The 22131-nt window shown below is 44.0% G+C and overlaps 1 protein-coding gene across 3 annotated transcripts; it reads left to right on the plus strand.

Moving 5' to 3' along the window:
- Positions 1-1254: 1254 nt before the first annotated feature.
- BIRC2 (baculoviral IAP repeat containing 2) lies at positions 1255-21920 on the plus strand. Of its 3 annotated transcripts, none has more exons than XM_048492299.1 (10): positions 1255-1389; positions 8743-8865; positions 11113-12065; positions 12183-12282; positions 14060-14138; positions 15421-15469; positions 16440-16682; positions 18532-18786; positions 20048-20089; positions 21138-21920. In XM_048492299.1, exons 3-10 carry the CDS (start codon positions 11198-11200, stop codon positions 21329-21331), a joined length of 1830 nt encoding a protein of 609 aa, XP_048348256.1. In that variant the 5' UTR covers positions 1255-1389; positions 8743-8865; positions 11113-11197; the 3' UTR covers positions 21332-21920. The 3 variants fall into 3 exon arrangements, with proteins under 3 accessions (XP_048348256.1, XP_048348259.1, XP_048348258.1); XM_048492301.1 differs by lacking the exon at positions 1255-1389 and adding an exon at positions 6170-6370; XM_048492302.1 differs by lacking the exon at positions 8743-8865 and having other exon boundaries at positions 1334-1389.
- Positions 21921-22131: the final 211 nt, after the last annotated feature.

Here is a 22131-nt window from a genome sequence, read left to right on the forward strand (position 1 = left end):
ATACTTCACAAGAAAACTTTTGGTGTTTAGTGTATGTGGTGGTACATTCTAGTCACCTCTTCAGAGCCAGACAAAAACTAATCCTCTTCTCCCTATAGTCACCAGGACAGCCAAGAAGTATTGAAATCCCCATCTGAAAATTGCAACATTCCAGCATAAACTCCCTTGCTTCATAAAATGAGACTATTGTTGAGCTCATATGCTCAGCTCCACTCCTGAACTGTCTGCCTACTATGCACAGAGATGAATTGAGCCAATATTGATCCGTCTTTGCTCCAGTTTCAGGTCCTTTCATGAAATAATCCAGCAGTAAGAAAATGAATAGAACTTTTACAGCTCTGACCAACTTCCGACAATCAAATACAGGATACCTCCCAGTTGCTTTCTCTCCCAGCAAACCTCATCCCAAAGAACCTACACCCTGACAACCCTATGCAGTTAGTGGACAGAACAAATATGCACATTTGCAGTCTCAAACATTATCACCTGGGGAATGGTCAGGGGGGTGGGTAAGGGGCTTGCTTGCAAATTATAAGATTGCATTGCAAATCTTAAATTGAAATATGAGGAAGGAAGGTCTAGTCGGTGAGATTGAGCTCTACTGGCTGGATTATTTGCATGGGATGCTGCTGCCTCCATCTCAGTGAGAATGGTACACAAAGAGGGGGGAAAACACTTCACATAAATAGTCAACAATAACATGTCGACAGGAGCAAAATCAGAGCCAAGCCTAAGCCAGCTGGTCATGAAGGACTGGGGGTGGTTGTGAGATGCATTTTGAAATAAAGCTGTAAGCAGAAGACTGGACGCGAGATGTTGCCCCTACCTCGCCATGCGCATGACGACCCCGATCTCTCGCTCCCCTCCCCTGTACGAAGGCAAAGGAGAGAAAGAAGAAGAGTTACTAGTCTAAAACAGCTTCTAATCAGCGGAGGCAGAAACGAGTGTAAAAAAAAATCAAGACGGGAGATGGGAGGAAAAAAAAACCCTTTCCAAACGTCACTGCGCGTGAGGGAAAAAAAAATCCGTATTTTCAGCGAGACAAGCCGTGACGGTCAACTGACTTCTCTTAACCCACCACTTCTCCTAAACTGAGAGGATATTCCACACAAGAACACTTTTTTCCCTGAGGTAACAATGCGCAGTCACCAACTGGGCGATTTCCCCGCGCATGCGTCAAGCGGACAGAATTTTTTTTCTTATTCCCCCTCCCTCCGTGGCTTTTCTAGGTATGGCCGCCCGCACAAAGAAGGGGGAGGTGGCTTGTGGGTGGGCTGGAATTTCCGTTTCGAGGGGCTGAGCTTTTCCCCGCCTCGGTCTGTGTATATAGAGAAGGAAGAGCCCGGCGGCCGAGCCTCACTTCCAGGCGAGTCCCGCGCTCTGGGCCTGGTAAGTAAACGAGCAATGAGGCTCGGAGGGAGTGGGCGGGTCTCGCTGTTGCTAGGCAACCCCGGGAGGGGGGAGCGCGTTGGCGGTTTTCCCCCTCCCCCTCCTGGGGAAGCTGTTCTGGCAGGGCTGAGCCGTTGCTCTGTTTAGGGGTTTCCTTTGAGTCACTTGCCAGTTAAAATAAAAAGGGCGCAGCCCTGTGTGTTAAGATTTGTGTGGCTGGTTGTTTTTCTTTCAAAGGGAGGGAGGTTCATATTGACACGTTGACAAGAACAAAGGAGCCCCGCGGTTCAGAGTGAAAAGCTGCAGTAGTCTGCTCACGTCCGAAGTTCGATCCCCACTTGATTACAGTCGCCAACTATATCATGGTGCTTGCAATGTTCACAAATGTTGAATCTTTGCAGCAGGAAAGGCAGCGTTGTTATTAATCTCGCTTTTCTGATCCTTTTAGCTGCAAACTGAAAATCAGACCACCTACTGACAAAGCAGATGTATAGCCACTGACTATGGGTCTCTTTGTCTAGTGCATTTACATCCCATCTGTCCTCAGGGTGTCCTAAGGAGCTGCAGGAAGGAGCACATAGTTCTCTATTGTATCTCCACAATAGTCCTATGAGGGAGTTATTCCAAGAAAGGTTGGCCTAAAGAGGGCTTTGTGGGAGTTCAAACCTGATACTCAGACAGATATGCTGCATTGGTTGTCCCCGTGTTACCCATGTTAAACTTTTAAAATCATGTGGGGTGCCTAAGCTGCTATTCTAAAGTTGCTTATTAAAGTGTTAGATCCGTTTACCTTGCTGGGGTTGAACTTGGAGAAAGCGAGTTGCAGGTTTCTTCCACAATGGGATGACTCTCCATTGTGTTCTGGTCGCTGCAATGAGGCGTTTGCAACAGCTGCATGAGAATATTTTCTGCAATTTCTTCTCAGGCCTGCCACCAACCCCCCACTCTTGCTGCAGGAATTCTTTTCGATTGGTTAAAAAAACTCAGTCAATATATTGCTGTTGCATAAGACTACTACTGCTGACTTTTTTAAAAAAAGGCATTGTTTAAAAGCTTGCCAGCCGGCGATAATGAATGTTATCACTTGGTCAATTCTGGGGGAGACCTTATCAGAGGGGTGTTTCAGGAAAGAGTGTGGTAAAACAGGTTTGGGAAACTATGCAGCTGAGCAAGTGGAAATCCCAGAAGGTGAATGACTGTGTGATGATGCAGTCCTGGAAGCATTCCTCTCCCCCCCCCCCCCCCCCCCCCAATACATCTGCTGCAGTTTGGGAGTGAGGAAATGCAAAGCAAAATTTTCTTGTGGAAACAGCTTGAAATTGTGTTGTAAGGCTGCCGTCCTTTCCATGTTATTGCGCTTAAGTCAATACAGACTTGCCTAGTCATTTGTGGAAATTGCTCACAGCAGGAATTTTTCTGACAAAAACTGGTTCTTTTCAGTTTCACGTGAGCATGTTTGGCAGACAGACTGGTAAAAAGGTTTCTCAGCTTTTGAGGCCAGTATGTGGATCCATGCCATTGCTCATGCTCAGAATGTAATACACCGAAAGCACCAGTAGTGTAAACATTGGGGGGGGGGGCACCACCCAAAATTTACATTTCTCCCACTGTCAAAACGAGAGTAATATAAAGTAGAATGACTCTTGGTGCACTGTGATCGTTACTGTTTAAAGTGGAATGAAGAAATACAGGATATTAAATATTTACAATGGCTCCAGTGCCTAGACTTATGTTGCCTGAGTAGTTTTCCCCCTTCAAAGTAGAATCCCTATTCTGCATATGTAAGAACTTTGCCCTTTTAGTTTTTGCTTAAATAGCCTATGCCTGTGTGGGTTGAAAGCTTTCTCTGCTTGCCTAATAAGTGATCGCTTGTGTATCAACTACTGGTAGAGCTGCCCCGCCCTGGTTTTTTTTCACATGCTACATTGAATATTAAAACTGACTCATAGATTGTGGAAAATTATGTTCTGTGACAGATTGAATGGAGAATCAAACTAGCATGGCATAGTGGTGCACATCTCAGATTTTTTGTTTTCTGGAGATTCTTTCCCCCACTGTTTCAGGACCATAATAAACAGGATGCAGTGATGGACATTGTGAAATGAGGTATGTTTCAGTGGATGAACAGCTCCCCCTCTGGTAGAATGGATTCACATGGTCCCACCTTGAGGAAAGGGGTCCATGGCTGAGCAGCTGAGGACTTTCTTTTCATGCAAAAGATCTTAAGTTCAACCCTCAGCATGTCCAGATAAAAGTATCAATTATAGGTAAAGTGAAGGCCCTCTGCCTCAGACCCTGGACAGCCACCACCAGTGAGATAAGCCAGTACTGACTTCGACAGACCAGTGAGCTGGTTTAAGGCAGCTTCATGGTCAGTCCTATTGTCTTACAAGTGGGTCTGCTCAATCATTTGGGATGGGTATCTACTTTTTAAAACAAAGTGTGTGGTGTGTTGGCATGAGGTATTGAACCAACTCTCTCTGACCTTCTGCAAAGCTCCTTGTAATCTCTTCTCAAGGAGCTTTTCTCGCAACTAGATCTCTTCCAGTTTTTGAGAACAGAGGAAGATAAAAGTGACCGCGGGAGAGAAGGTGCCAACTCTTTCTTGTGTCCCATTTACTTGCTGCCTTTGCTTTATGCACCCCACTTGCTAATTTGTGATTGGAGCAGAGCAGGGTTCAAAATAAAACAGGACTTCTGCTATCAGATGCAGTTCAGCAGATGAAAATTAGCATATCTCTGTGCGGCTCCTATGCCTCCCTAAGCTCTTGCTGAAGATCAGGTAGCAAGTTCCAGGGGGGCACATCAGTCTGTGTGGGGGCAATGCCCATGTTTGCTGGGCCACTCCCTTGCTCCACGTGAACTGACGGCATTTTAACCACTTTTCCCTGCAGCTGTCATTGCAAGGAGTGGATGGGTAGACAGCAAGGCTAAGCTTTCTTTGAGAGAAGTGGGTCTGGTATCGCTGATAAACTTCCCAGAATTCATGGAGTTTCCGGGAGTCTGTCAAACTAGATCAGTATCAGAACTGCCTTGCTGGACCAAGTTGAAATTCTGCTTACTCTAGCCTTCTGTTTTCACTTGCAGCCAGTCAGTTGCTTCTGGGAAGCTGTCAGACAAGTAACAGGTTGTATTCAGGTATTATACCTAATGGTTTCCTATAAGACAGTGATGGCGAACCTTTTTGCGACCAAGTGCCCAAATTGCAACCCAAACCCCACTTATTTATCACAAAGTGCCAACCCGGCAATTTAACCTGAATGCTGAGGTTTTAGTTTAGAAAAAACTGGTTGGCTCCCTCTTCCTCCGCCCCACCCGCTCAAGCAGGGGCCAGCCTGCTCTAGCCTCCAGCAAGTCCCGGGTGCATCGCTCTGTGCCTCTCTAGCATCTCTGTCTTCTGGCGCTTCCCCCGCACAGGCACCAGGCCCACCAGCTGAGTCCTCCCTGCTCACTGCGGTGTGTGCACATCGTGCTCAATGGCCCACGCCAGCCTAGATGTGTGTGTGTGTGATTTTCCGCCCCACATGATCTAACAGTGCCGCCTCTGGCACCCGTGCCATAGGTTCGCCATCACTGTTCTAAGAAGTTGTCTAATTTTTTAAAAAAGCTTTCTCAGCCAGAGGCCGTCTCTGGGTCTTGTACTTTTAGAGTTAATTTTAGAGGTTACCCAGATATTCTATGGAGTTCTTCTTCTGTCAGATCTGAACTTTTCCCAGTTGCTTTGGTTGGGTGTTGAAATTCTAGCAAACTACCAATTTCTCCCTCCCATCCCTGCTCCACTATTATCCTACTATTCATATTTCTGTGAATGTATACCATGGTCAGCTTTTTCATCTCCCCTCCCCCTTTTAAAAACTAAACTGGACCCTTGATTTGATCTGGTATATTTTAATAAGCAAACAATAGAGGCTGTGTTATTCAGTTGTCATACCTTTCTGGCCACCATCGCCCTTTTCAATATTGTGATTCCACAACTCAGTTCTGGGATTTATCACACGACTGTATTGTTAATCCTCTTTGCGTAGGCATCGCCCGCTTGCCTCACAGATCACTTGACATTCTATTTATTGCTTATGGTAATGCTCTCTCCCACCCACGCTTGCTTAGTTCTTTATTCGTATCAAACCTTTATGCCTTTTCTTTTGGCATCCTGGGATCATTTTTGAATCCCATTGTTATTGTGGCCATTTTATAGCCAAGCTTTCTGGTCCCCTTTCCCAGCTGTAAGTCCAATAGGTGCTCTTTACCATTGTGACCTTGGATTATTCCATTTTACTCCCACTGTTTTCAGTAGCTAGCTCCCTCCCAATAGTTGGTACGTCTTTATTACTGGGTCTGCGGAACTATACATTTGCCCAAGTGGTGGTGTGTTAAAGGCAGAGCAAATTTGGGAAATCTTCATTCCTCTGTTTCTTCTGGTCTTTTCCCCCTGCCCCAAACAGGGGTATTTTTTTACAGGGAGTCCTGCTAACCACACAGGGTGGCTTGCTAAGTTGCTGCTGGCTCGTCTTCCCTTTTAAGGCTGAAGTATGGGGTAAGGGTTCTTTTGATTACCACAGCCTCATGGGACATAAATAGCATCTTACGCTGGGGTGCCAAGGCATGCCAGAGAGCTGCTGCTGGTGACCCAAAGTGCCATTGATTTTTAAATGTTGATCGCTTTTGTTGCATATTCTTTGGTATGTCAGCTACTGGAAAAAGTTCGGAGGTTACAGATAGGCAAAAGTGCATCGTGGTGGGGAAATGCTTTGCTAATCACAGGGGACGTGTAGGGGTGAGTCAGCTGATACGCTATTTCTGTGGAAGCCTGCTTATGTCAGGTGTTTGAAATGCACTTCAGCACTTTCCAGATAGGCTGTGGTTGAGATGTACTTCGTTTTGAGTTAGAGATCTCTTGACTTGTGGCTTATTTGGCCGCTGAATCCAAAACCAGTTAGAGAGGACACCAGTGTATAGAAAAATTCTCATGTTAAGCCATCGGGTAAGTTTCTACAAGAATGGAGGGGAAAAACTACCATGGATTAAAAAAAAATACTGAACGCTTAATCTGAAAACAGTATGCGCTGAAATAAAAGGCTTGAATATTTAACACTTGCTGTTGTGCTGGCATGTTTTTGCCTAACAAATGACCTGTTCTTCTTAGCATGAATGAGCTAAAACCAGTTTAGTTACTGTGGGGCTGGATTAAAGCCATTTCCTGTGTAAATTCCTGGTTGATATTCTGCTGTTGGAGTCAGTCTTAAAGGCTTGGTAGCTTTGGCTTCCATGTGCCTACACCAGGAGTAGGGAACCTGCGGCTCGAGAGCCGCGATGCGCTCTTTTCTGCCTCTGTACCGTGCTCCATGAGCCGAAAGCCGCCGGCTTTTCATCTCTTGCCCCGCCTCTGCAGGTAGCAGGGCGGGCGCATCTTCATTCGCCCGCTGGCCGGGCTGGGCAGCGCCGCAGGTTTCCCCTCTCGCCCGCCTTGTTCGAGCGGGGCGGGCGCTTTCCCGGTGGCCGGCAAGGCCCGAGCCGCTGGCCCCATCCTTGCCCACCCTGCAGGCAGCAGGGCGGGTGCATCCATGTGCTTCTCAGAATGAGTGGAGTAAAAGGTTAAAAAACCCAATATATACAGTGTTATCTTTATTTTAAATGTCAAAAATTATTTGCGGCTCCAAGTGTTTTCTTTTCCCGTGGAAAAAGGGTCCAAATGGCTCTTTGAGTGTTAAAGGTTCCCTACCCCTGGCCTACACACTTCAGAATTGAATCATAGGCTGATTCCACATGGCCCAAAAAACAGTGGTGTGAAAATGGTGTGAAAACAGTATAAACCCTTTTACACCGTTTTCACACTGCTGTTTTTGGCCCATGTGGAATCAGCCATAGAGTTGGAAGAGATCACAAGGACCATCGAGTCCAACCCCCTGCCATGTAGGAAGAAACAATCAAAGCACTCCTGACAGATGGCCATCCAGCCTCTATTTAAAAACCTCCAAAGGAGGAGACTCCACCACACTCGAGGTAGTGCATTCCACTGTCGGACAGCCCTTCCCACCAGGAAGATCTTCCTAATGATTGGGTGGAATCTCTTTTCCTGTACTTTGAGTCCATTTCTCCTTGTCCTAGTCTCTGGATTAGCAGAAAATGAGCTTGCTTTGGAGGACTGCCAATCTGTGCCACTTTCATATCATATTTAATCTTGTAGCATCTTTCATATTTAATCTTGTAGCATCTTTGATGTGTTAGCAGGAGGATGTGGATTTTGGAGCGCTTTCCAAAAATGTGTTAGCAGGAGGATGTGGATTTTGGAGTGCTTTTCCACATTCAGACTGCTTTATGTATTCTGGATTGGTTCAGTTGTATGAATTAATTGTACCACCATCTCTTCTTAAGAGTTGTGTGTCTCTGTGGGTTGTCATGTGCTTTTGAATGCATCTTTGCTGTTGAATGGGTTAGCTGGGCCACTAACTAGAGGGTAATTTTTGCTCTTTTACTTGAAGACGCAAAAAGATTTGTGCATGTTTTTTATTTGCTCTATTGGATGTATTGTCATTTTGAGACTATAGATATACTTGAGGTCTCTGGAGTAACCTATTGTTTATTGCTGTATAAGTTGTGAGGGGTTGTCTGTGCCCCACTTTATGTGGTCTGAGTTCATATACTTTGTGCCTCATTTATGTATGACTTCCTGTCCTTTTAATTACTGCCAAATTTGAAACGAGCCCTCTGTTTTCTGCAGGCGTGTGCTTCAGGAAGACTGTGGGTTAATGCTATCTCCTTTGGCACAACCCCTTGAATTATAGGTGGGGTTAACACAGAGAGCCTACTTCACAGAGAAGTGATGGTTTACAGAAAGACTGTGCAAGAGACCATATGAGAAAGAAAGGAGGTGTTGGCATAATACGCTAAAATGTTTTAAAAGTGGTTTTTTTTTCCAGTTGAAGTACTAGAGTATCTCTTAGATTGATTGTAAAAAATACAATCAGCCCTCAAAGTGAGTCCGTTGTGGCTTGATGGTAAAAAAAGTCATTAATTTATGTCTTCTGTTTTAATAAGGGAGCTTGGCTCTGTAGACCTGCTTATATACACCTTTACATTGTTATTGATTCCTTGATGCTTTTGCTGTTGACTCAGTAAGAAGAAGTAAGTCCTACTTAAAACATGGGACTGACTTTTAAATGTAAAAAACAATACAAGAGGCATAGTTGTGTTTGGGGTTTGTTTTTTGCCACAAGCACAACAGTGTGGGATGAAGTTTAAACCTGGGTTACCCTTCATAGTCCTTTAAATAAGGTGCATTCTCACATTTTGAGAAACCACGAACTGCTTTAGTCATCTTTTAAGAAGCTGATACATCTTTCTTTCTTCACACAGGTCTTGATAACCTGAAAAAGGACTGTGTTCGCAACAAGTCGATATTTACAGTTTCTTCTGGTGAACCCTGAATTGCAATATGGCTGCCTAAACCCCTTGAAAGCGAAGTCTGAAGCCTGGGAGGTAGTTTTGTGCATAAAGACACATTTCCCCCTCACACACACACTGGTGTTCAGGAAAGCTGCTACTAGACAAACATGGCCTTCCGTGATATTTTAGTTAATGGATATATAAGATCAGAGTTTCCCTCGCCAAAGCCATGCAGTTATGGTAAATGCTGGCACAGCCAACTAATGTTAAAGCAGCCTGGTTAAAATTGTGCTAAGTCTGGCTTCAAGAGTAAACATGGTGTAGTGGTGTGGGGCTAGGGTTTCCCAGGTCCCCTTTGCACCACTGAAGCTTGCTGGGTAACCTTGGTTCAGTCACACTGTCTCAGTGCGGACCCTGGGTAGTTTGAGGATGGGAAAACTCCAAGGAATACCAGGGTCAAGACATGAAAGCAGGCTATGGCAAACCTCCTCTGAATGTCTCTTGCCTGGAAAACTGTACAGGGATCACCAGAAGTTAGCTGTGACCTGATGGCAAAGGACAAAGTAAGACTTCACTGGCAGAGTGCAGAAAAGGAGATCGTGAAAGGCTGTTCAGAGTTTTCTGGTATCCGGATGTATCAGTCTGCAAAAACCATTCTTGCCTTGGTGGCGTCAAAACTTTGTTGAAAGGCTTGGTTAAGGGGAAAAACGTCAGATAGGCAATAACAAAGATTAAAAAGACACGAAGGCACAAATGGTTTTGAATGTTTTTGAGAAAACTGTGAAAAGGGGTGTTTTGAGTCAGTCTTTTCAGAAAATGAAGCTTTCTTATACCAAGTTGGACCATTGGTCCATCTTGTCCATGGTCTGTATCTTACAACTTCACTAAGCAAAGTGTGGTCCCTTCCTCCAACCTAAGTGACTCTTTCTCCAGTGGGAGGGTCTCTTAGGCTGGAGAAACTTCTTTTAGCTGAAGATAGGACACTCCCAGATAGTGTCGACTAGGGTTGCCAACCTGCGGGCAGAGGCGTGACAACAGGAAATGGCGCCCTGGGCAAGACCTGAAATTTCGCCCCCTCCGAACTTGCCGCCTGCCCCCCCTCCCCCATCCCTGGCACCAACTCACCTCAAGCGGGCTAGCCAGCTGCAGGGGCTGGTGCGGGGGGAAGAGGAGGCCAGCAAAGAGTGTCTAGAGAGAAATGGGGGCAGCACAGACCACTGCAGCGCAGGGCTGAAAACAGGTCCAGTTGGGAGGCTGGCAGAGTGCCATGGGTGTGCGGGGCGATTTTGTGCCCCCATGTGATTAAATTGGTGGTGCCTGGGCACATGTGACACCACATGTCCCTCTGGCAGGTACACCACTGCCTACGGGTGATGGCTGAAGATCTTCAGGTGACAGGAATCAGTTCACCTGGAGAAAATGGCTGCTTTGAAGGATGGAAAATACTTGGGAGATAGGGGGTGGAGCCTGTGGAGGGTGGGGCTTGGGAAGGGACCTCCCCACTGAGGTCCCTCTCCAAAACCCACCCTCCTCAGGCTCCACCCCCATATTTCCCAAGTATTTTCCAACCCAGAGCTGGCAACCTTAGTGTCTGGTAGAGAGTGTCCAGAGTCTTTCCCTAAATACCTTTTCTATGAGGTCTGATTGAAATGAGGGCTGGCTGGCTGGCTCTGTATGTGTGTGTGTGTGTAATAACCTTCCTACTTGAATTAAGAAGGGCCCCACATTATTTGCATTTTGACAGAAGCATAAAACTGACTTATTTAGGTGGTATGGCTCATAGATCAAGTTTCCTCATCGCTTAAAATTGTGTAAATCTTTGCTTGATGTAGGTTTTAATGTTTGAAAAACAGTTTAGAAAAACATTGTGACCCACCTTGTGGTCTTTTTAGGCAAGCAGATAGATTAAAACTGTCTTAAACGTTTCAGCCCTTTTGTCTTAAATTAATAGTCTGGGGACCTCAGTATAGTCCTAAACACAATCCCTCCCTTGTAAGCCCATTGGTTTTTAGTGGACTTAGAATGGTGAGTTTTGTACTCCCATCCTAAACTCTCTTATTTGTGTATTCATTGATTTCGGTGGAACTTGGGAACCCTCCCAAGTATCTGTTCTTATAGGATTGAAGCGTTAGTTTCTTTCCTTCACTATTTTGTTTTGACTGTACTTTCTCTTCCCCTTGTGAATGATGCATACATTTCCCTTAAGCAGTGGGGAATTACAGTAGTATGAGGAACAAGGGATAGCGAAAAGAGAACTGACATAGGATTTTCAGTAAAGTACTTTTAAAAGGCAGTTGGGTTTTTAAAAGAAGGAAATCGCATGTGATCTTTTACTTTCAGGTTCTTAGGTTTGCCATGGCCTGGAAGTTTGCACAAAACTACCTCCCTGGCTTCAGGCTCGCCCCTCCTCTTACCATATTTCATTATGAATATAGTGGAAAGCAGCCAATGTATGTCTAAACTGAAGAGCAGTGGGATTGAGAGTGATCTGAGGTACGACTTGTCATGTGAGCTCTACAGGATCTCTACCTTTTCGACCTTCCCTCTGAACGTTCCCGTGTCCGAAAGGAGTCTTGCCCGGGCTGGTTTCTATTACATTGGCCTGAAGGACAAAGTGAAGTGTTACAGCTGTGGCTTGATGCTGGATAACTGGAAGAAAGGAGACAGCGCTTTGGACAAGCACAAACAACTCTACCCAAGCTGCAGCTTCGTTCAGAGCCTGGCCTCGGCAAAGAGTCTCGAGTCATCGTTTCATTCTGCCTTTTCGCCTCCTGTTACTTTGATGGGCGCGAAGATGGAAGTTGAAAGGAAAGCACCGAGTTTGGATCAAATTAACTATTTCAGCGGGCGCTACTCAAGTTTCCCCCAAGATCCAGTCATGTCCAGGGCCCTGGAAGACTTGTCCAATTTCAGGCCCAGGTCTTTCAATCACGCCATGAGGGCGGAAGAAGCCAGACTGCGCACCTTCCAGTCGTGGCCCCTGACCTTTCTGGCACCGTCTGATTTGGCCAAAGCTGGGTTTTACTACGTGGGCCCTGGGGACAGAGTGGCTTGTTTTGCCTGTGGGGGCCAGTTGGGCAACTGGGATCCCGAGGATAATGCCGTGTCGGAACATCGGAGACACTTCCCCAGCTGTCCTTTTGTGAAAAACCTGTTTGGAAACCTGTCCCTTTTTTCAGTTGCTAACCCGAGGATGCAAACCAACACTGCCCGCATCAGCACGTTCACCAGCTGGCCCATGACGATTCCGGTTCGACCACAGCAGCTTGCAGACGCTGGCTTCTATTACGTAGGCAAGGGGACTTAATTCTTTTCAATGCCGTAGGCTCTGGTAAATTCTGAAATGGAATCAGTGACTTTGAAGCTGAGTGTCTTTTTAAAATGCTACTTCTTAACTTTTTTATTTAAAGGTTGCAACGATGATGTCAAGTGTTTCTGCTGTGATGGTGGACTCAGATGTTGGGAGTCTGGGGATGATCCATGGGTGGAGCATGCAAAATGGTTTCCAAGGTACTGAGGACAATTCTTAATTTTATTTTATTTTTAAATAGGTTTCACATAGGATTTCGATTGCAGAAATTTGAAATCAAACCTGAAATAGAGTTTAAACAAAGCACTAATGTGCATGTTTGTATGTGTGTGTATCAAGTCACAGCTGACTTTCGGTGACCCTGTAAAGTCTGCAAGGCAAGAGAAGTTCAGAGGTGGTTTGCCGTTGCCTGGCTCCATGAGGGCTGAGAGAAGGCTGAGAGAACTGTGACTGGCCCTAGGACACCCAGCAGGCAGTGGTGAAAACATCCCAGTGGGAAAAACAAACCCGGTTCTCCAGACTAGAGTCTACCACTCATGTGGAAAAGCAGGGAATTGAACCTGGTTCTCCAGATTAGAGTCTGCTGTTCCCAGCTATCACACCGGCTCTCAATGTGACATGTTAAATGATACAAAAATTACTTCGTAAGATTGCGCTTACAGCAGCAGATAGTAAGTGCATACCATGCACAGTAATATCTCCCCTCGTTTTTTACCAGAGGATCGTTCAGTAACATTTCACTACAGTACCTGTTTGTGCAAATCTTTCTGAATAATTCAGTTTGGCATAGTTTACAGAAAGCCAGGAGGGTGGGAGCATTTGTAAGTTCATTGGGCAGGCCATTCCATAAGGTGGTGGCCACAAGGGAGAAGCTGTTGAATTTGGCCATGTGTAGGTTGGCACCTGCAGAAGGCGCTTCTCAGATGAATGAAGCTATTGTGGTAGAGGGAAGAGGTGATCTTGCAGTTAACAAGGATGAAGGGCTTTATGTATGATGGCCACTGATTTGGATTGAGCCTGGTTAACTGATGAGCAGCCAAGGGAGTGACTGCAGAATGGGACCGATATGCATCTTCTTCTTAGCTCCTCTTAGTAATTGTGCAACAGTGGGACAGAAAGAACCTGGATCATTGTGAATTAACAGATTAAGCTACGAAGAAAGTAGAAAGCATTAACAAGAGTACAAATGTTTCATCCTTGACCTGGCGCTAGGTTCTGATAAAGATTTATATAGGCCAGTGGTGGCGAACCTTTTCGAGACCGAGTGCCCAAACTGCCACCCAAAACCCACTTATTTATTGCAAAGTGCCAACATGGCTATTTAACCCGAATACTTAGGTTTTAGTTTTTAAAAAACCGGTTGGATCAGAGGCATGTGTTACTCGGGAGCAAGCTTGGTGGTTGTCAGTGGTTTTGCTTTGAAGAAACCGTGCATCTCTCCCATGGGTGAATCACGACCCTAGGAGGGTTTATTCAGAAGCAAGCCCCATTGCCAGCAACTGAGCTTACTCCCAGGTAAAGGATCACTCTTTAGTTCTTCACATGAAACTCTGTGGGGTTTAACAGCACTTAACAGGGTTACCTACATTGCTTCCCCAAAATTAGGTCTTAGGTTTAATACTAATAATTGAGCCCAGTGGCCCAGGCCAGCCCAGATGTGGGTGGGGTGTGTGTGACTCTGTTTGTGCGTGCCCACAGAGAGGGCTCTGAGTGCCACCTCCGGCACCCGTGCCATAGGTTCGCCACCATTGATATAGGCGGTGCATTTAATATAGTTCTTAGTTGTGGCTGGTAACTCAACTAAATGCTTTTACAGAGTCTGTAAAATTCTCGCAACTGACAAGTGGAACTAGCAGGGCAGCATTTCATTATGCTTAACCATGATGTGTCTGAGTCTTCTCTCTATAGGTGTGCCTCAGAAAGTGAAACATATATTTCAGATATTAACACTGAAACATGATGTCCTTTATTTTCTAGGTGTGAGTACCTGCTTCATGAGAAAGGGCAAGAGTTTGTCCATCAGGTTCAGGAAAGATACCCTCGCCTTCTGGAACAGGTATTAAGATGTTTTATTTTTAGCGTCTGCTCTACATGGCTTTGTCTTGTGTGCTAGACCTGCCAAGAGTTTCTGTAAATAGAGTTTTGGCTGTGGGATGAAAATGTCGTTCAAAGGTCTGAGGGCACAGAGATCATTCAGAGATCATTTGATGCTTTTGGTGACAACATTGGAAGCTGAATCATTTGTCATAAGGCAGCTGGGAGTATTGTTCAAGATCTTTCTAGTCGTATGACCGAACATCCTTGCTGCGCAATCTGCTTGATGCTTTCTTAAACAGTGTGGTTGTTTTCCATTTGGAAATGTTTCTTGTCAATGTTGAGCGATCAGGGTGTGGTGCTGTGTGATTTTGTCACGAACAGCTGTGTTGACTTTACCTTCTTGCATCTTAGAATGACAACCTGCTGTTAAAGAGTTACATCTTGCCTTTCCATTTAAATGCTCAAGGCGGCAAAAAAAAATCTAAAAATGCATATGAAATTATGCTAAATCAGTACAGAATGAAATGAGGTCTGCCATTCTTTCAGATGCTAGCATGGGATAATGTGGATTGGTTGCTGCAGGGATTACAGATGGGAGAAGGTCCTGGACCCTCCCTGCCACATCTGTTGCCTTACCAAGTTCTCACCTGGCTTGGTTCCCAATCATGATATTTGCATCTCTAACAAAAAGTCCTTAAAGTGAGGCAGAGATGAGGCCAGGTTTCACAACAGTTACGCCAACACAGTACTCATTTTCGTCTGAGGATTTCCACAGAGAGGATTTCTATTTGCAGAGGGTGACTATCTCACTTCTCTCCTCCTACTTTCTAGCCCTAATACCCCTCCTTTCATCCATGTAACTCCTCTGGTGGATCCGAGCCAATGTCTTAAACAAAGGTTTTGTTTTGGCATTGAGAGCCAGTGTGGTGCAGTGGTTAAGAGCAGGTAGGCTCTAATGTGGAAAACTGGGTTTGATTTCCCCGCTCCTCCATATGAATAGCAGACTTTATCTGTGGAAACGGATTTGTTTCCCTGTTCCTACAGATGAAGCCTGCTGGGTGACCTTGGGCTAGTCACAATTCCTTAGAACTCTCTGAGCGCCACCTACCTGGGGAGAGGAAGGGAAAGGAGTTTAGAAGCCGTGTTGAGAAGCCTTACAGGAGAGAAAGGCAGGGTGTAAATCCACACTTCTTCATGTCAAGCATGCATAGATATTTAAGCTAAGCAAATTTGGTAGATCTATACAAAGTATTAATACATTAAAAACAATTTTAAAGAACACTTTCGTTTATCTTTTGTAGCTGTTGTCCACTTCAGACATACCTGTGTTTGAAAACACCGATCCACCAGGTAAGTTGTGTATTGTGATGTGGGTCATTAAAATGTGATCATTAAAATGTCATGAACATTTTGGCATTCCTGGTCTGTTTTTGTCAAATGAGTGAAAGTTACCTTACTGATTTTCTGTGGCAAAGCAATGATCGCATTAAATGCACCCTTAAAAAAGCAAATAGTCCTCAAACTAGTTTTCACTGCACTTGACTGGTGACTCCAGCCCCTTAATCGTCTTGGTTGCCCTCTACTGCGCTCCTTGAGCTCTGCCATATCCTTTTTTGACATAGCACAACTAGAACAGTGCACTATAAATCTATGTAAGGTCAATGTGACATTGCCTGTTTTATTTTCAGTCTCATTATTCCCCAGCATGGAATTTTCCCTTTTTTTCCTTGTTCTACTACTTGTTCTACTTGTTTTTTTTCTTGTTCTACTACTGAGATCTCTTTCCCCCTTTATATCTGACAGACCAGATTACATCAGCATGTTTTAAATTAGGATTTTGTGTGTGTTTAAATTTAGGGTTTTGTTTTTGAAATAAATTATACTGAACTACATTTTCGCATTGTTGCCCGCTCTCTCAGTTTAGAGAGATCCTCCGGTCACTTTCATAATCTGCTCTGGTTTCTAAATCATAGGTGTCAAACTTGCGCCCCTCCAGATGTTATGGACTACAGTTCCCATCATCCCCTGCTAGCATCTTGCTGGCAGGGGATGATGGTACCTGTAGTCCATAATATCTGGAGGGCCGCAAGTTTGACACCTGTGTTCTAAATTGTTTGGTGTAACGGGTAAATTTGGCCCCCTCGCTGCTCACCCCCAATTCCAGATCACTTATAGCTCCATCCCTTAAACTGATCCTTGTGGGACACTACAGTTGTACAGTACTGATTTGGTGACCGCTTTTATTTTAAATGTATTTTGCCAAATTCATGTCGCTTTACAATCTCAGTAACTAATCATATGCATTTTTCTCCTTGAGTAGTCATTCAGTTTGAACCTGGAGAAAGCCCTTCAGAAGATGTAGTAATGATGAAAAACCCTGTGGTGGAAGCTGCCCTGGAGATGGGATTCAGCAGAAGACTTATTAAGCAGACCATTCAGAGTAGAATCCTAACAACAGGAGAGAGCTACAAGACAGTGTATGATCTCGTGTCCGACCTTGTCGCTGCAGAAGATGAGAGTAGGGGAGAAGAAAAGGAAATACAGTCGGAGGAAGTGACATCAGGTAATGCCACAGGTGGCTGTCCTATGCTAGCCTCTTCTCTCCCTGCCAGTGTGGTAGACAATTGTACAGGCAATTTAGAAGCTCGTTCAAATCTGCTGGCTCTGACCAAAACAACTGTTGATGATGCTTCTTTTGAAAGATATCCTCCTTCTGTTCTGCAGTTCTATTCTGTAGGTATCTGGGAGATATAAATAATCCAGAAATTTTCATTTCTGTAATTAAAAAAACACAAATGAGGGATTATAAAAGCAAGTTCAGCAGTTCCATCTTCTCTGGCATGATCTCCTTTCGTGGCCCACTTTCAATATCCAATACTTCATCCTTAGCGAGATGAGAAGTGATAAGAGGGGAGTGTTAACAATCTTGGTAGTAGCACATCTGTAGAACCCCATGGTATGTGTCAGGTGCTTTCTTTACCTCTGTCAAAGCACCAAACTTTGTTGGTTGGCTGGAACATTTGGTCTGGCTTGTTTATCTGATTGATCGGGCCGTCTTAATTGCCTCTTGACAGATTGCTTTCAGTTGAAGTTTTAATCTGCTATTATGCATCAACCAGTTGAAAGAAGTTGTGGCAAACGGGGAAGCATGGAGGGGACTGGTTTACAGAGTATCCAAGAGTCAGACTCGACTAAACAGATAAACAAGAAGATTGTGCAGTTCAACTGTTCTGCAATTTACTTGCCAGAAAAGTAACACAGTACTGTACATCCTATCGTTTTATTAGAATCAGGCTCAGATAAATTAGGAACTACACCCTACTTCGTCAGCATGGCCAATTGGCCATGCTGGTAGGGGCTGATGGGAATTGTAGTTCCTGAACATCTGGAGAGCCGCAGGTTCCCTACTCCTGGTCTATTGAAAGTTGCTGTTTAATTTAAGCTAGTTCAACACATTTTAAAAATATGATTTTGCGACCTTTGAATAATCGAGGAAAGCAGATTAGAAGCATTTTTTTGCATTTGAAAACTCCCTGAAGATGTGGCATTTTTAGTAGCTGCTTTAGTGTTCACATCTGTCACCACAAGGAAGCTGTTTAACCAAGACGCTTCCATTCCAGATGTCACTGGAAAGTAAGGTCTTCATAGTTACTAACTGATCAGCTGCTTGTGTCTGTTTTTTGTTTTGTTTTGTTTTTTTAAAAAACTGCTATTATGCACTCAGGTGTTCCCCAAGATATACTCAGCCCAACTTGATGCAGATTTACTCAGAAGTAAATCTAACTGAGTTCAGTTGCAGGCCCTGGACATGATTTGGAAATAATGGGTTAGTCAATATCTACTGTTTCAAAGGTTTACTGGAATAACGTTTACTGGAATAAAATAATTTAAGACATGTTAATCTATGATGGTGGTGACTCATTGGTTAGGAATAAGGTTTGGAGGGCAGATCCAGTTCTGTTTCTTCTAGGCAGCATGGCATTTGCTAAAGAATGTAAAATAATTGCAACATCTGATAATGTATATTTCTTTCTCCCCTCCCCCATTATTCCACTTGGCTAAAATTAAAACATGTTTATGTGCTTTAAACTGTAGCAGCTTCCGCTGCATTTTGTAACTCAACCAAACAAAGATTATTGAGTTCACATGTTAAAAACCAGAAATGTACTAAATAGTATTATTTCATGCGTGCCTTATTTTCTTGATCTTCAAGTCACGAACTTAAGTTTCGTTTTGGTAAAGAAGAAAAAATGGCTGGCTTCAGTTTTCTCGCAGAAAACTGTTGCCCTTAAAAGGAGTTTTAAAAACCCCCATAAATTTCAAAATGTGTACTTTTCTACTCTAGCAGTGAGGCTTCAGAAATGAGCAAAGAAGTCGGGAACCCAATTTATTCCTTCAATGCTGTGTTTCAGATGATCTGTCCTTGATCCGAAAGTACCGGATGGCGTTGTTTCAGCGCTTAACATGTGTGCTTCCTATTCTCGAAAAGTTACTGACCTCCAAAGTCATAACTGAGCTGGAAAATAATGTCATTAAACAGAAATCACAGACTCCTTTGCAAGCACGAGAATTGATTGATACCATCTTGGTGAAAGGAAACGCAGCTGCAACCATATTCAGAAACTGTATACAGGAACATGATCCTCTGTTATACCAGGATTTGTTTGGTGAGTGTGCTGGCTGGCTTTCAGCTTCCCCTTAGAGAAGTTGGTAGTTTAGGACTATTGGCATTTCTTTATACATAATTGGCTAAGGCAGGGGTAGGGAACCTTTAACACTCAAAGAGCCATTTGGACCCGTTTTCCACGGGAAAAGAAAACACTTGGAGCCGCAAATAATTTTTGACATTTAAAATAAAGATAACACTATATATATAGGGGTTTTTTAACCTTTTACTCTGCTCATTCTGAGAAGCGCAGTGACGCGCCTACCCTGCTGGCTCGCAGGGCGGGCAAGGATGAAGCCGGCGGCTCGGCCTCGCCAGCCGCTGGGAAAGCGCCCGCCCCGCTCCAATGGGGCGGGCGAGAGGGGAAGCCCGCGGTGTGGCCCAGCCGACCGTGGGCAGTTGGTGCGCCCGCCCTGCTGCCTGCAGAGCCGGCAAGGATGTGGCCGGCGCCTCCGCTCGTGGAGCCACAGTGCAAGGGCAGAAGAGCCACATGCGGCTCTCGAGCCGCAGGTTCCCTATCCCTGGGCTAAGGGTTTGAATGCCCGACGACAAACCCTTAGCCAATAGCTGGGCAGGACCTAAGCTCGGTGCGTCCTGTTCTCCCATTGGCCATGGCCAGGCCCATGGAGCAGCTTGGGCCAGAGCTGCTACAGCCCCAGTAAAGCACATGGCGGGGTGGGGGAGATACTTCCTCTTCAGCCCTTTGCTAGAGCCCATTGCATCTCCCTCACAATAGGCTTTGCTGCTGGTACAGCAATAATGGCTCATTACTGGACTAACTTGTGGATGAGAGACAATGCTCGTTGTATAATTTATTTTTATTTTTTCAGGCTATGCATATTGGGTACAAGTTTAATTCCTTGCTGCCTTTTTAACAAACAGTAATTCTTTCAGTTATTTGGAGAAACTTTTCTTCTTTCTAATAATGATCCTTCTGTTTCTTATAAAATGTCACTTTTTGCCCTGGTGTCTTAAGAAAATTTGAGCCAGAATTGTGTCTAATTTGGACAATACCTAACATTGGATTATAAAAACCTTTTTTTTGTATTCACTTTTATCTGTTTTGAAGTTATATTTGATTTTATTGTCTGTCATTGCAACCATTTGATTCTGATGGCCTTTGGCCATAGAATGTAAGCTGTACCTGTACAGCTTACTTAGCATAGCTGCACTTTGATGACAAGAAGCCTTAATGCTTTCGACTGATTGAAGTTGACAATCTCGTTTTTGACTGACAAGGTTTTGTTGTTGTTGTTTTTTAGTGGGGAAGAATGTGACATACATACCAACAGAAGATGCTTCAGGTAAATAGTTCATTAATTTAAATCTGGGTTATATTTTGCTGAGTATTGTTTGTGTTGTAGTACAGTTTTGGAAGTAAAAATGTCTTCAGCTCAATCAGCAGTTAGTTGGAAACTCAGGCCCCTTCCGCACACGCAAAATAATGCGTTTTCAAACCACTTTCATAACTTTTTGCAAGTGGATTTTGCCATTCCGCACAGCTTCAAAGAGCATTGAAAGCAGTTTGAAAGTACATTATTCTGCATGTGTGGAATGAGCCTCAGTCATGGGCTTCTGCTCTCCGTGTTGGATCCAGACTAAATGTTCTGTTGATGGAAGGAGCAAGGTTATTTGCAGCAGTCTCCTCTTCTTGCTGTAGACCCTCAGTGTGCCTCTCATGTTTTTTTCTGAGGGTTCCCTGTCCCAAAGAAGCAGTGTTTTGGAGAGGTTTCATTGGACTGAAGCAGGAAGGGAGAGGCAGGAACTTTCTGTTCCACTGACGAATAGAGAAGAAAATTTAGTCTGGATCTAATTCCTCTACAACATAAAGGAAGAAAGGAGCTTTCTTTCTCCTTCCTGCCAGATATGTAATCTCCATATGAAAATGAGACATCAGGTATCTCTCTAACAGAAAAATAACTCCGTTACCCATCTCACATATTACAGTGATCAGCAGGAAGCATGATGCCTTGAAATGTACCTCCTTTGTGAAACCCTTTACAACCTGTGTAGCCCCCTTTAGGCTTGTTCTGAGTTTGCTGCATCTTTGAAATAAAATACTGCAAATATGATTGCCTGGTCGGTTCATATACTGGGAAATCTCAAAATCGGTGTGATGTTGGCGTCTCCTCCTTTTACCTGTTATAATACATTTTGTGGATGCAGAGAGGGAACTGGGAATTCATGTGTTTGTGGGTTTTGAGGAATTAACAGTGCAGTCCTAAAGAGTTGCTCCAGTCTAAGCTCATTCATTTCACTGGGCTTAGACTGAAATAGCTCTGTATAGGTTTGCACTGCAAAGATGGTTGATCTTTTTCTGAGTTATTAAGGAAGTGGATTTTTCCTCTGCAGGTCTGCCTATGGAAGAACAGCTGAGACGTTTACAGGAAGAGAGAACTTGCAAAGTCTGCATGGACAAAGAGGTGTCCATCGTGTTCATCCCATGTGGTCATTTAGTGGTGTGTAAAGAGTGTGCACCATCTCTTAGGAAATGCCCTATATGCAGAAGTACAATCAAGGGTACAGTTCGGACATTTCTTTCATGAAGGTTTAAGCGACGCAACTCTGCTGGTTGCAAAATCCAGTCAAAGAGGGTCAGTATCCGTCTGATGCTGCAAGAAATCATAGGGTGTACCTTTTGGATCAAATGCTTATTCTTTGGTACTCCATGAGACAGCCTGAATTGCTTGCCACTAAAACAGTATGTTTTGGATCTAAATTTAATTTATGGTGGCAAGATCAGCCTAGTCTATTATACTTAGCAGCCTTTAAAAGGGGATGCTCAATCTCCTCAGTACATTCATAATGATTAAGTGGCTGGCCTCCACTGTATGCTGTAGACCAAAATACCTGTACAAAAGTATTATTATTGTAAATTAAGCTTAATGCAGTTGAAGCGTTTGAGCAACTGCTTTCAGTTTCTGTTTATATTTATATTATTTTTATAAGACTGTTCGCTAGTAACCAATTTTGCAAGTGTTTATGTGAGATGTTATTTTTTTTTAAAGCACTAATATTTTTAGTGTATCTTTATGATAAACAAGCCGATTGGTAACCTTTCAACAAAGCTTCTGGAATTTTATTTTTAGACAGTGAATTAAATACAGTGAATTAAAATGACTTTTTGGAACCTGGCATGTTGTATTCTCTCAGCCCACATCTTGTTCTAGGAGAGAATTTTGTTTTGAGTGTCTGGATATCAGGAACAAATGCTTGCTTGTTCACAAATCCACTTCTTGCATTTTACATCACAAACAGAGTTTATTATTATTTTTTTTAAAATGTCTCATCAGTGACTTCAGGCTTGTATTCCTTTGATTTCAAACTTGCTTTCTGGAGGCTATAC

Source organism: Sphaerodactylus townsendi, linkage group LG04, assembly GCF_021028975.2.
Source record: "Sphaerodactylus townsendi isolate TG3544 linkage group LG04, MPM_Stown_v2.3, whole genome shotgun sequence".
NCBI classification, from domain to species: Eukaryota; Metazoa; Chordata; class Lepidosauria; order Squamata; family Sphaerodactylidae; genus Sphaerodactylus; species Sphaerodactylus townsendi.

Bases quoted from the DNA above. Each gene is read 5' to 3' on its own strand.
- BIRC2 (XM_048492299.1), top strand. From the start codon at position 11,198: ATGAATATAGTGGAAAGCAGCCAATGTATGTCTAAACTGAAGAGCAGT. The intron at 15,470-16,439 runs GTAAGTTGTGTA...CTCCTTGAGTAG, and splicing joins TGAAAACACCGATCCACCAG to TCATTCAGTTTGAACCTGGA. The intron at 16,683-18,531 runs GTAATGCCACAG...GCTGTGTTTCAG, and splicing joins GTCGGAGGAAGTGACATCAG to ATGATCTGTCCTTGATCCGA.